A 12,250-nucleotide genomic window follows, 5' to 3' on the forward strand; every position below is an offset into this window, starting at 1 on the left:
AATTGAAGGTTCTTGTGATCACTTACAGAGCTCTATGGTCAGGCACGTGCCTACAGTAGAGATCTAATGCAGCCCCAAATTACAATCAGGTATCCAAGTTCCTGTTATCAGGGTTTGCTGGATGCTCCTTGATCTAGGCTTAACACTAAAGGGGGCTGTGCCTTTGAGAATGTGGCTCCTAAACTTTGGAAGTGTCTTCTGACTTCACATTTGTAGACCTGTCTTTGTGTAATTGTATTATTTTTCTTTATGATGTTTTATGTCTGTATGTATGTTGGAAGCTTTATTTCTTTTGTGAAGCAAAACGCATAATAGCATTTGTGACGTCTCTGCTCTTTAAATGTTGCTATATAAAGAAAGTAAAGTTGTTTATTTACTTACCCACATGTGAATTCAGTGAAACTGCAAGATACAGTTTTATTAGTTTGTGAGTGAAAGTGGTTGAAACCACTGAGATGCCATAGGATATCCAGTACTACATGTGTACACACTTCTGACTTGTGTCCTGTCCTGCAGCACTAGATGTCAGTGTTCCTGCTGCTCTGTCGGGCTGCAGGCAACATGAACTACAGCCTGGAATATCCTCCAGAAAAAATGCATGCTATTTTTTTTACCTGAAAGTCCTCAGTCCTCATGGATTTCATGCGATAGCCTCTTGCGTCATGCCCTGATTACTGAGGGCATCACTTTTATCTCATAATGAGCTAAAAACTGCTGAGCTGCGCTTTCTTCTGGATCCACTCTCAACCAGTGCACCATCTATCAGCACTTGTTGCCACTTCAGTTAGATCTTTAAGTGAAAAAAAGTACAAACAGGACATTTTAATCTCAAGTATACAAAAAGCATTTAATATGACTTATTCCTTAGATTAAATGAGTAAAAGCACAGCCGGATTACCAAACTACAAACTCCAGGATAAATGTGATGTAGAATCTGAAATGATTGAGCAACTTTTTTCAAGGTATACAGAGGCTTTGCTACTGTTGAGTACACTAAGGTCATGTTCTCAGTAATATTTTTTTAAATGACATGAAGAGTTTTTGTATTCAGTGGTACAGATCCCATGCCACACATGTTTAGAGTTTAGGGTTCTGGTTAGTCTAATAGTTTTGGGACTAGTTTTTACATGTTCCTGGAAAGGAAAGGACATGTAGGCCTAACACAGCATTTGTGATGCGTCCGTTACTAAATATAAATATCTGTAGTGAATGCGTGTTAACTAAAGTTCAGAGTGTAGCTCCTGCAGTCTCCGTGCAGCTCATAGGTCCAGCTGTGTGCACACAGTGGGAGGTCTTTCCTGTTGTTGGCGCAGTGCGTAGCAGCCAATCAGCGTCCGTGTTAACATCGCAGCCCGGAAAAAGGAAGCTGAAGCCGAAAAGAGCGCCTTGGTTCAAAGTGAAGACGTTACCTGAAGGTAAGCTCCAAATTACTTCAACACACGGATTCTAAGCTTTGTAAAGTCGTTGTGTGTTGATACAGCAGTTAGTTTCTCACACACGGCGTTACTGTAACATATAACGTTAGCAGGTTGAACATTTGACAGATGTTCTTCCTGTCGCTTCCTCACAGTGACTGTGTGATAGTGATACTATCCTTTCGACTAAAAACATAGCCTAACGTTACCTTTTATGTAACAGCGACGTTACATGAAATTATACTAATGTTACAGTTTGGTGTCTTTGTATGTAGGCTAATGTTTAACAGTGTCGCAGCTGTAAATTTACAGGTGCGGACCATGTTAACGTTAAGTTTGAGTTTGACTAAAAGGCTAAAAAAAAAATGTCTGAACTAAAACCTGTCCAACGCCAGTCCTGTTTAGGTTATTATGTATAACGTTATAGGCCTAGCCTAATAGTTACTACTGTTAAATTAAAGAACACCTTTATGCTACTTTGCAGCCTGTGCAAACAGCTGATTATGAATTATAAACTGACGTTAACAGCTGCCTTCTTCAGTGTAACGTTAGCCTAGAAGCTGCGACATGCATTCCATTCCATTTCCTGACACTTCTTATGTAATTAACAGCAGAATAAAATGCAACACAGATGCATAAACTGCAATAATGTGATATCATGGGACATATATCTGCATATTTTAGACCTTTTCCCTTGAGGCTGAACAAAATTAAATTGAAAAGATTAAATTACAATATGGTCAAGTACAATATCCAAATTGCAGGAGAACATATATCATTGCAAATGCAAGCATTGTGGTGTTACAGAGATGCCCAGGCCTACAAGTCATATTCTCCAGACATAAGGGAAAGTGCTTGTTAAATTAAAATCGAAGTAAAAATCCCATTTGTATATTTTGCTTGTTCTGTTCTGACCTGCACCTTTGGGACCCTTCTTGGTAGCAGGACTGAAAGCAGCTATCCTGATATTTTGTCTTGTGCTAACAGACTGGCTCAACACGGGCGTGGCTGTGTTAGTAACTGGAGAGAGAGCTCTGTCTTTGGAATCCTGTTCACTTCAGCTTTAAACTGAATCTCTGTGCTTTGGTGTTTAGTTTCGCTTCTACATTCCTGCTTTTGGTTATCAGACCTATCACTGTTTACTTTCCCTACTGCTGTGTTTGAGTTAGTGTTAGTAGTTAGTAAGTTACTGTTAATGTAAATTGAGAATTTCCTCTTGCTGCTCCAAATTTAAAGGCTTTCCATTAGTGAACCAGTGGGAGGCTTTTATTGTGAAGCAACGTGTCATCAGGTTTGTGAGATTTATCAGCAGCAAATCAAGCTATTGTTAGTCAAATATAGGCTAGTGTCCAAAAGACCTATGTTTACTTAATGTGTAATATTAATATATTAATACAGTAACCTCTTATCAAATGGCAATAAAGACAAATAATATAGGGTACTAATTTACTCAACATCGTCCCAACTGTATCACATGATAGCTTGTGTTGCTTTCAGTGTGGAAAATAAACTTTTAAAATGTGAACATCTGTCAGCCATTGACAGATAAATGTTCAAACTCACCAGCCACTCAATGGTAATTTTTTTTATGTTTGAAATCTACCGGCCACTTCCATGTTTCACCAGCGTTTGGCTGGTGCTAATTTGTTGTTGGAAATCTGGTCTGTGTCAGCGTCTCATAGGGAACTCTTCTTAATGTGTAGTTTTGAGAGGAACTCTGACCAATGCTTAAAATCCTCACTTGCTGTTGTGTCACTCACATATTTCTGGTTTCATTAGGCTGGGAGTCTGTGTTTAATCATCACCCCCCCTGACGCTTTTACCCAAAGGTCACATGCAAAAGCTGAAAAACACTAGAGCCCGACAAATATGGGATTTTTAAGCCCCATAGCGATTTTCATATTTGAGGATTTTAAAATTGGATTTTCGATATTCTTTTTTTCTGTTCTTTTCAAAAACAAAGATTTTGTTTTGTGGTGGATTCATGGAGTTCCAATCACATGTTTTGCTAACAGTTGTGAAGCGTCCTATGAAATCTGTTTAAATTTATACCAGATTCCATTTTATTTAGTCGATTGAATTCTGTGTTTAATGATTTAAGCACATTTTTTCATCAGAAAGAGTGGTTAATCATGTGGTGGATGATAAAAATGTCAACAATTTAGTAAGAAAATATCAAGACTGTATTCAATAATAAATTGTAAATTGTATTATGCAAATATGCATAAATGCATGCAGCAGCAGTACTGTGAAGTATCTTCTCTTAAACAGGTTATTACTTGACTACTGACAATTTCTTTCCCTGTGGGGCTCTAGCAAAAACCAAGTACACACCCATATGTATGTGGCATCATGTTTGATTTATCGTTAGTGCAATGCCTGTCTGTAAACCTGGCCTGTTTTGATTGCTTGTGTCTCTGCAGTGTCCTACCCATCACTGTGATCATGAGTTTCTCCCCTGGTCCGTCCGCTCCCCTCGGGTGCACCACTATCCAGGAGCAGAGGGACCGCTGGAAGAGAAAATGCAGCCGAATATCCAAAGAGTTGGTCCAGACAGAACAGCGCTACTGCCGGCAGCTGGAGCTGGTCACCACTGTATGTTCTATATCAGTCAGGAGCACTGGTTTAACCTCAAACATGTTCGATATTTCCGATTCAAAATCAGGTTTTCTCCTATACAGTCGGGGACCTTAAGATGTCTTGAATCCAATCCAATAGTGATGAATGGGCCCTCGCACCTTCAACGTATGTCGGGGCATGCCGCATCTCCGGCGTAGTCCCTGGAGGTCGATTGACGCGGCTCAGAATTTTCACACGTTTTGGATGCTGCACGAAAGAGTAAAACATCACTTCCAGTGTCCCCTATGTGGCGCTAGAGAACACCCACTAATTTTACATTAGATTCCAGAATATGAAGGACTACAAAATGTCATGGAATCACGATTGTCACACAGGGCTTACTTCCTGTTGCCAGTAGGTGGCGCAACTCCTAACTAGCATGTAGATGTCCTCAGGCTGAGACTCTTATTTAGGTTTTATAATTTTTAATGATGCCTAAAAAAAGCTACAGCTATCACTAGGTGGAGAAAGGGCAGCACAATGCTGTGCCGCTGAACAGTTATTAAAATGCGATGTATATATTAGACGTTGTGGTACACAGCAATTTGTATTTTCAGCAAAAAATTCAGTAAATTCAGTGAATTTGCATTTTTATGTGCATTTATAAAGAAATTATTTTAGAATAATTTTTCATAGTTTCTCTACAGTTCTGCAATTTTAATTTACAGTCTGAAAAACGTGTGCTGCAGAATTGTGCTGTTTTCTAACAGTTTGGCTTTGCCGCAAATAAACTTTTTCACAAGCATTTAATGCAAAATGCCTGTGAAAAAGACAGATATCGTGATGTATCATTTTAGGATTGCCAAACATTGTCAGAGGCAAACAGTTGAACAAACAGGTAATACTATACAATATGTTCCACTTCTGCATTAAAACATGTGAAGTGCACTTTTACTGTATAATGCATATTAACAGACTCAAGGTAGCATTCATGGTACTCTTCCTTCCTGTGGAGAGAACAGATTTTCCCACCCACCACTGCAGCCTCATTTCTACACAATTACTCACCCTCCGCCCGTTCTCTCCAATTAGGAGTAATTTTTAGGCCTAATGCACATTTAGTTTGCTAATGCCATTTTCACTTCAAATGACTTGAGACCAACACAGCTGTCGCTTTATTGTGAGTGTTGTGGCACAACAAAAGCCCTCTATACTTGTGCTTCATATGAGCCATGCAGATATACAGTATAATGGCAGCGTACGCCACTTTCTAACTTTTGGGATTTACAGTAAAAACAAACTTGACGGGAGAGTGTGTTCCCTTGAGGACGCACATATAAACTGGAGAAATGTCAAACTGCGACTCATATGGCAGAGAGATGAGTATTATATAAAACTTTGTATAATATTTAGTAGAAAAAAGCCATTCTTAAACAAATAAACACCCATTTAATTGATAGTCTCTCAAGTGCACAATTAAAAGAACATGATTTAAAGAGGTAGTATTATGCAGTCAGTGGACATAAAGTTGTTACTGTGATGTAGAGACAGAACTCAGTTAAAACGTAAGGAGGAGCTGCACCAATGTGCAAAATGACAAAAACATGGTGTATTTTTTTTTTTTTTTTTTTTTAAATTAAACCATGTCAGCCTGTTCTGGTACAACCCCTAAATAAGATTTTGAACCTGCAAATGAGCATAACACCACCTCTTTAAGAAATATTTTTTAAATGAGATCTTTTCAGAACAACCCAAAACCTATTTGATTTAATTTAATCTGTAATTAATACTTGCTTGCTATGAAATTCATTCATTAATAAGGGGAACAGCAGGACACATTACGTTTAAACTGCTGTGTTTTTGATACCTCAGTCGAGCAAATACAAGTGCATAGTTTCATATATTAGCACATTTTCATACACACGCCACACGCATTGCGCCAGCATGTGGATGTGATGCCTTGCTTGTAAAAACTATGGAAGTATGGAAAAATGTAACAGTATTTTCAATGTACTCATGGTGCACTCGCTGCTGGAACATGCAGCGACTAAAAACTATAGAAAATGTCTCATTGGTTTGTGTGAGGAAATGTTTAAACACAACTTTAGTGCATTTTTTTAACTCTCTATTTAAACAAAGTATTCCAAATGATGTACCTGGCTCACCTTTGTTTCTAATTCCTGTTGCTCATTAAGGGGGTTGAGCTCCAGTGTTATAAATCATAATATTTTCGTGCGGAAACAATTTCTGTGTTTCGTGCGCACTCAAGCTTTTGATGTAAATCCTATGCACAGTTCTATAAATGAGGTGTTGGGCAAGTTACTCAGAAATTGTAATATATTACTAGTTACTTATTACTCCTTAAAAAAGTAATAATATTACTTTACTTATTACTGGGTAATAGAAGTAACTAGTTACGTTACTCATTATGTTACTATATTGCGTTTATATAGCATTGATAATTATCCCATACACATGTGTCAAATCAATGTATGGGAAACACCGCTTTCACGACCTCTACCTTCACCCCCAAACAAAGCAGTCTCTCCCGACTTTTTAACTAATATCATATTCATAGCAGCAGCAAGGAGTATGGTTTTTACAAAGCATATATCATTTCTTAACACCACCGGCTGAAATAAAAAAATAAAAGAAGTTAATCCTGACCTTTTGAACTACTGTTTTTCTGCACATTTAGCCTATTTATAAGAGCAGTATTCAGTATTTTTACAAAACGTAAAAAAGCAGTATTTGGAGGTGCATGCAATTCTCTGCAGGCATGCAAAACTCGCCATAACACCGGATATTCACATAACGTAACAACTTGCCCGCTTGAAACATATTTCTGAGGACCTCTCTCCATTTTTCTAAGATCAATGGCCATCAGGTTCATGCGACTAGTTTTGTTTCTGGTTTGGAACCCAAACATCTTATTTATTACAGCCATGTGTAACATCAACTACTGACGCTGTAGCCTGGTTTATTCACTCCAAACCAGGAGAGCCTTTCCCGATCTTATTTGACTTTATTTTATCCCTTTTATTTTATTCTATTTTACTAATTTTAGATTTATCTTTAACGTGTATTTTAGGCTTTTCAATGTTTTCTTGCTTTTATCTTGTATTGTTTTTGTATTATTGTCTTTTGGGTATTATTGTCTTTAAACTTGTTAAAGCACTTTGTAACTTGTTTTTGAAAAGTGCTCTACAAATAAAGATTATTATTATTATTATTATTATTATTATTATTATTTGCATCTTAAACTGTGACACAATAAAGGCAGGAACTTACAGCTGTGGAAAGAAGCCTCTCTCCCCTGTTCTCCGTTCTTCCTTTAGCTTTTTGGCTATCAGCAACATGAAAAACATAAGGTCCGATGCCGTTGACCTGCAGTGCAGTTGCGCATTCACATCAGTGATGGTGTATGCAGTAATGCAGTAATGCAGTGTTACTTGGATTAGTAACTGTAATAATATTACTGTTTTAGAAAAGTAATCCGTTACACTACTAGTAACTGAGGAAAGTAATAATATTACCCGACACTGGTTGTGAAGGATCTTGAGTGTTTTGTGCATCTGTTGTTGCTGTTAATTTGCTTTCTGTGTTGGTAGAGTAATTGAGATGTGAGCATTGAAAGCACCTCCTTCTCAAAATGATTTCCATGCATCAAATGTATATCCAATCAGATCAGTTCTACATTTTAAATACAAATACTGAAAAATAATGTGCTTTTCTCTCTCTCTCTGCTCTCTTGTTTCTCACAGTACTTTGTGGAGATCTTGAAGGCCAAAGGAACTCTGAGGGAGGACATTAGAGAAAGCATCTTTAGTTCAATTAAAGCCATTCATTCAGTAAACCAGTAAGTATCCTCTGAATAATTTAAATTTTATCTATGCATTGGAGATGGTGGTGAGAGACTGTGTAAAGGGATGAGGTTGGGAGTTTGTCTCTTGCATAAGAATGGAGACTAGATAAACTCTTAGTTTACCAAAGCATCGTCCTTATCTTCTCCATTAGCCGGGGGCAGTGATATTGTGTTGCATTGTAGATGTGTTCTCATCCCTGGTGGAAACATTACTGCATATCAGGTATAATTACTCCTGGTGATATCTCAAGTGAAGAGCAATATTGCTACCATAGAAAGTTAATTCTCGTTGCCTACCTGATCTGCTGTTGAAGATCTCAGGGGGCGGGTTGGCCAATTGGAAGTCAGAGCTGAGAGAAGCTGATCTTACCAAATGTCTAGACGTCACATTGATCTTGCTGTCAAAGTGCTGTAAAACTAAAATCCCAGAGTGCACTTGAAAGACTTCAGAAAGTTACATAATTAAAAGGTTGATGTTAAAGTTTCTACAAGTTGACATGCTAAGGCACCGGTTTCAGCTATGGGATCCATAAATCAATAAAGTAGAAAAATAGAGCTCATGATGGGTTTTAGAAAGCTGATAACAAAACTGATATTTTGGATTCAAAGCAGTAAGACTTAAACTTTGATGATTTCTATGTTAAAGACTACAAGAGTACACCCTATATATATCAAACAGTTCTTTTCACACACACACACACACACACACACACACACACACACACACACACACACACACACACACTGTAAACAGATCCTCTATACACTGCAATTCAAACATTTTCACACTAATTTGTATTGCGCCAGCCGCCAGGTGTGTCTGGGGTATGTGGGTGGGGAACAGGACGTGACGTGCCGGGCCAGCTGGAGTAGTAGAATGATTATCATTATCAATTTCAAAATGAAAATGACGACAAAAGAATCTGCCAACAAAATGTAACGTAAATCACCACAACCACAAGAGTAGTAAATGTACACAAAAATAATAGGCTGATTGGTCCGGTAGTATGCGAGATGAGCTGTGGACTGATACACACACTTATTCATTTTAGCTAACGCTTTCATCCAAAGCTATACATGTCAGAGGTCGCATGCCTCAGGAGCAACTAGGGGTTAAGTGTCTTGCTCAGGGTCACATTGGTGTCTCACAATGGATTTGAACCCGGGTCTCTCACACCAAAGGCATGTGTCTTATCCACTGCACCATCACCACCCACGACCAGACACATGATCCCCTCCAGGTTTACGCCTGGGGGAAAGGGGGGAAATAATAACCACACTATCCAATCCTCACTGGATTTTAGTTTTGCACATTCAGGAAATGCATCTGAAGAATTATACCAATCTTGGGGCAAAACGGGTGTATCAACACAAAATTAACTTTTTTGAATAAGTAAATTAAATGTAGAGAAACTTATTGTACCATCAACGTTAGTGTTCATTGCAACAGCAGTTTGCCAAAATCAGTAATTGTCTCCTAGACATAAACATATCAGAAAATAGTTTGGCTTGTCGCATGCTTTTATTGCCAGGATTTACAAACATGCGTGTGCCCACAAAATTGTGTAACTACAGCCGGTGCAGACAGCATCTAAACTTGAAGAACCCATCAGATTTGCAGTTCACAGTTAACACAAATTAATGGACAAGACACACCCAGTTCAGTATCAGACTGCACAGTCTGACAAACTGTGGAGGGAGTGGCTGGGATACCTTCAATTGGGAATTCCATTTCCAGACTAAATAATGAGTGATGTGTGTTTCCTCAGGCTCTCACCCTCTGCAGACTGACAGGCTTTCTTGTTGAGAGTGCTACAATGAAGACTGAATTATGAATTACACAGTCAGATGTATTGGATAAATGGTTCCACAGTCCCCATACATCTTCATTATGAGCCCCTTATTGAATCAATGGTTGAAACATAATGGCAAGCAATCCATTTAAAAATGGTCCATGGAGAGACAGTTTGTTAGTACTAGACTGATTTACCACAGCCAAATGATTGATTTTCCTGTGTTCTTTTCACTTTCTTTTATTATGGCATTTGGTATACATTGCGTGACTGTGTGACAGTGCCAAGAATAACTGATAATAACATTTGTGATAATTAGCTCTCATAGATGGTTACATACTTGACTTTCTTATCTGTCTCAACCATGAAACATCAAGTATTATATACTGTCATAGGTGTGAATGTGAGCTTTGAATAAGCTCACTATAAACGAGTGGCATGTTATAAAAGGCTTGCTGCTGCTTCTGTTTTTTTGTCTCGGTCAAATGGAGGCTTAGGTATTGTACCTACCAAACATGTTGTTGTGGTAGTGACCTAAATGTGTCCATAACACGTCCCGTCAGTGTTATGTATAAACCATTGACTGTACATAAAGATGGAAGGCATGACAGCTGTTGTCTTGGTGGCTTTGATTCTCATCACCACTGTAGCAGTGTTTGAACTGCAGTGTGTTTTTGTGCTGGTACCTTGGCTGGTTTAGGCCTGTTGTGGGCAGCTGACTCCCGGGTTTGGGGCCATATTTCTATTTCTATTAGACTTGGGTTTATCTTTTTGACCATTTTAATTCTCTGCCTTATTTTAGTGTTTACTCACATGCCAACTTGAATCGGCTTCCTTTCCCTTCAGTTCTTTTTCCCCCACACACGGACACCTCAGCTGCAAACGCTGCGACTTGCTCCGCCTCTTTCTGTTTCTCTGTTGACGTTCTACATCAGTAGTAGGTTTATGTTTATAAAGTCGCCGAAAAGACAAAGAAGTCGTGTTGTTCCACCAGCGATTCCGTTTTTACAACCGCAGGTGCGCTGTATGTGGAGGAGGCTTGTTAATGACGAAGCCTATCGCAACGATCAAAACCAACGTTTTGTGGTACCGAATGACATCTGCTCTGGTGTGTTCACTGTCGCTTTACCTTGTCCATGCTTGTAATATATCCTCATGTCCGCTCTTGTCTTAATAGATAACAACTTTGTGTTTCTCTGCAAAATTCTAAAATGGGTCGCCAAATATACTTGGGTGGCCTGGCCAAGTAAAGTTTATGAGTGGGGAAACACTGTATGCAAATATAATTAGTATAAACTTATTGGAGAGGGCTGGAGCCCAGGGACATCAAATATTGGACGTGCGGCACCAGAATTAGGGAGTGCGAGGAAAAGGAACTTTATTCTGACATGCGCATCCCCTTTAACTTGTGGTGGGTCTGGATTACACAGAAAATGTGTGGCATTAGAGATCAGTTCCATGTATTTACTTATCTTTGTTTAACTGATGTAGTTAAACACTTGTCTGGTTGGTGGCAGAGAAAACACTGGTTTCTCCTTGTAGCACTGATTTAGTGCAGATAGAGTTCATTGCTCTCTACTTGACTCCAGGCAACACAGAAGCGCCTGTTGCTCTTCCTAGGGCTCACCAGGGTCATGGCAGTCATGGAAGGCTTTGAACAGTCAGATTCATAAGCTAATTGTTTTAATATTCTCTGATCAGATTACTGATTTTAAATCAAACATTTGCCAATTTATATTACTAATATACTACTATTCAGTTTTTACAAAGCTAGTTTTGGAGCTTTTCTTCTGTGCTTCTTATCTTTGTGCTAAACTCGACAAAAATGTCCTGGACATTTTTCTGGTGATTTTAGCTTTTAGTGTAAATAGATTATATAACGAGCAGCGTGGTCTTACACATTTTAAAATGCTAGGAGATTTTTTTAAAATTAATAAAAGAAATGACTAAAGATAAAACACTTAGACATGCGCACATACAGAAAACAAGGTCATGATGTGATGCAGCCCACATTTAATTCCAGCTGGATGTGTTCGATCTGAAGAATCCCAGACTTGCTTGAGAATCTACCTAGGTTCATCAGAGAAACAGAGAAATATCGCCGGAAGATGAATTTTGCGGCTGGACGAGAGCTGGACGGAGCGAGATCCTCACAAAGCAGCAAGAAACCACTTCAATGGCAGAATCGTCTGTGAGAGCCGTGCTTGTCGGCCCTGCACAGCCTGATGGTTCTCTGATAGTAAATACAAGTGTGTCAGTGTTTGCAGAGTTGAGGTGTATGCATCGATGTTTCAGTCTTTATTTACTTAACTCCAGAGTGCAGTGGGAATAGTAGTAATGAATTCTGCCTTCATTAAGCTTTGTTGAGTTACATAAAAGGAGACGTGAATATATTGATATGCCATGCCATTCAATCTGAGTATTTATAGAGAACAGAGAGCAGGCAGCAGAAGGAGCAACCCAATTATCCCCAGCTGCTAACATGACAAACAGGAATCAGCAACTTGAAAGAGCAGTCAGTGGATCCAGTAAAGAGTATACAATCAGCAATGGATTTGAAAGGGGGACGGGGGATGGGTGGGTGGGGGGGGGGGGGTTCATAATGAGAATAGGTGTAG

General features: G+C 38.9%; 1 protein-coding gene across 2 annotated transcripts in view; it reads left to right on the plus strand.

Annotated features, from left to right (window-relative positions):
• Nucleotides 1-1,276: 1,276 nt before the first annotated feature.
• arhgef39 (Rho guanine nucleotide exchange factor (GEF) 39) overlaps nucleotides 1,277-12,250 on the plus strand; it is a 90,169-nt gene continuing 79,195 nt past the window's right edge. For both annotated transcript variants that reach the window (XM_046072500.1, XM_046072502.1), the window contains exons 1-3: nucleotides 1,277-1,415; nucleotides 3,839-4,010; nucleotides 7,739-7,833. In XM_046072500.1, coding sequence (XP_045928456.1) covers nucleotides 3,861-4,010; nucleotides 7,739-7,833 — 245 coding nt within the window. In that variant the 5' untranslated portion in view covers nucleotides 1,277-1,415; nucleotides 3,839-3,860. The remainder of the gene's footprint in view (nucleotides 1,416-3,838; nucleotides 4,011-7,738; nucleotides 7,834-12,250) is intronic.

The sequence above is a fragment of the Micropterus dolomieu genome, linkage group LG16, assembly GCF_021292245.1.
Source record: "Micropterus dolomieu isolate WLL.071019.BEF.003 ecotype Adirondacks linkage group LG16, ASM2129224v1, whole genome shotgun sequence".
NCBI classification, from domain to species: Eukaryota; Metazoa; Chordata; class Actinopteri; order Centrarchiformes; family Centrarchidae; genus Micropterus; species Micropterus dolomieu.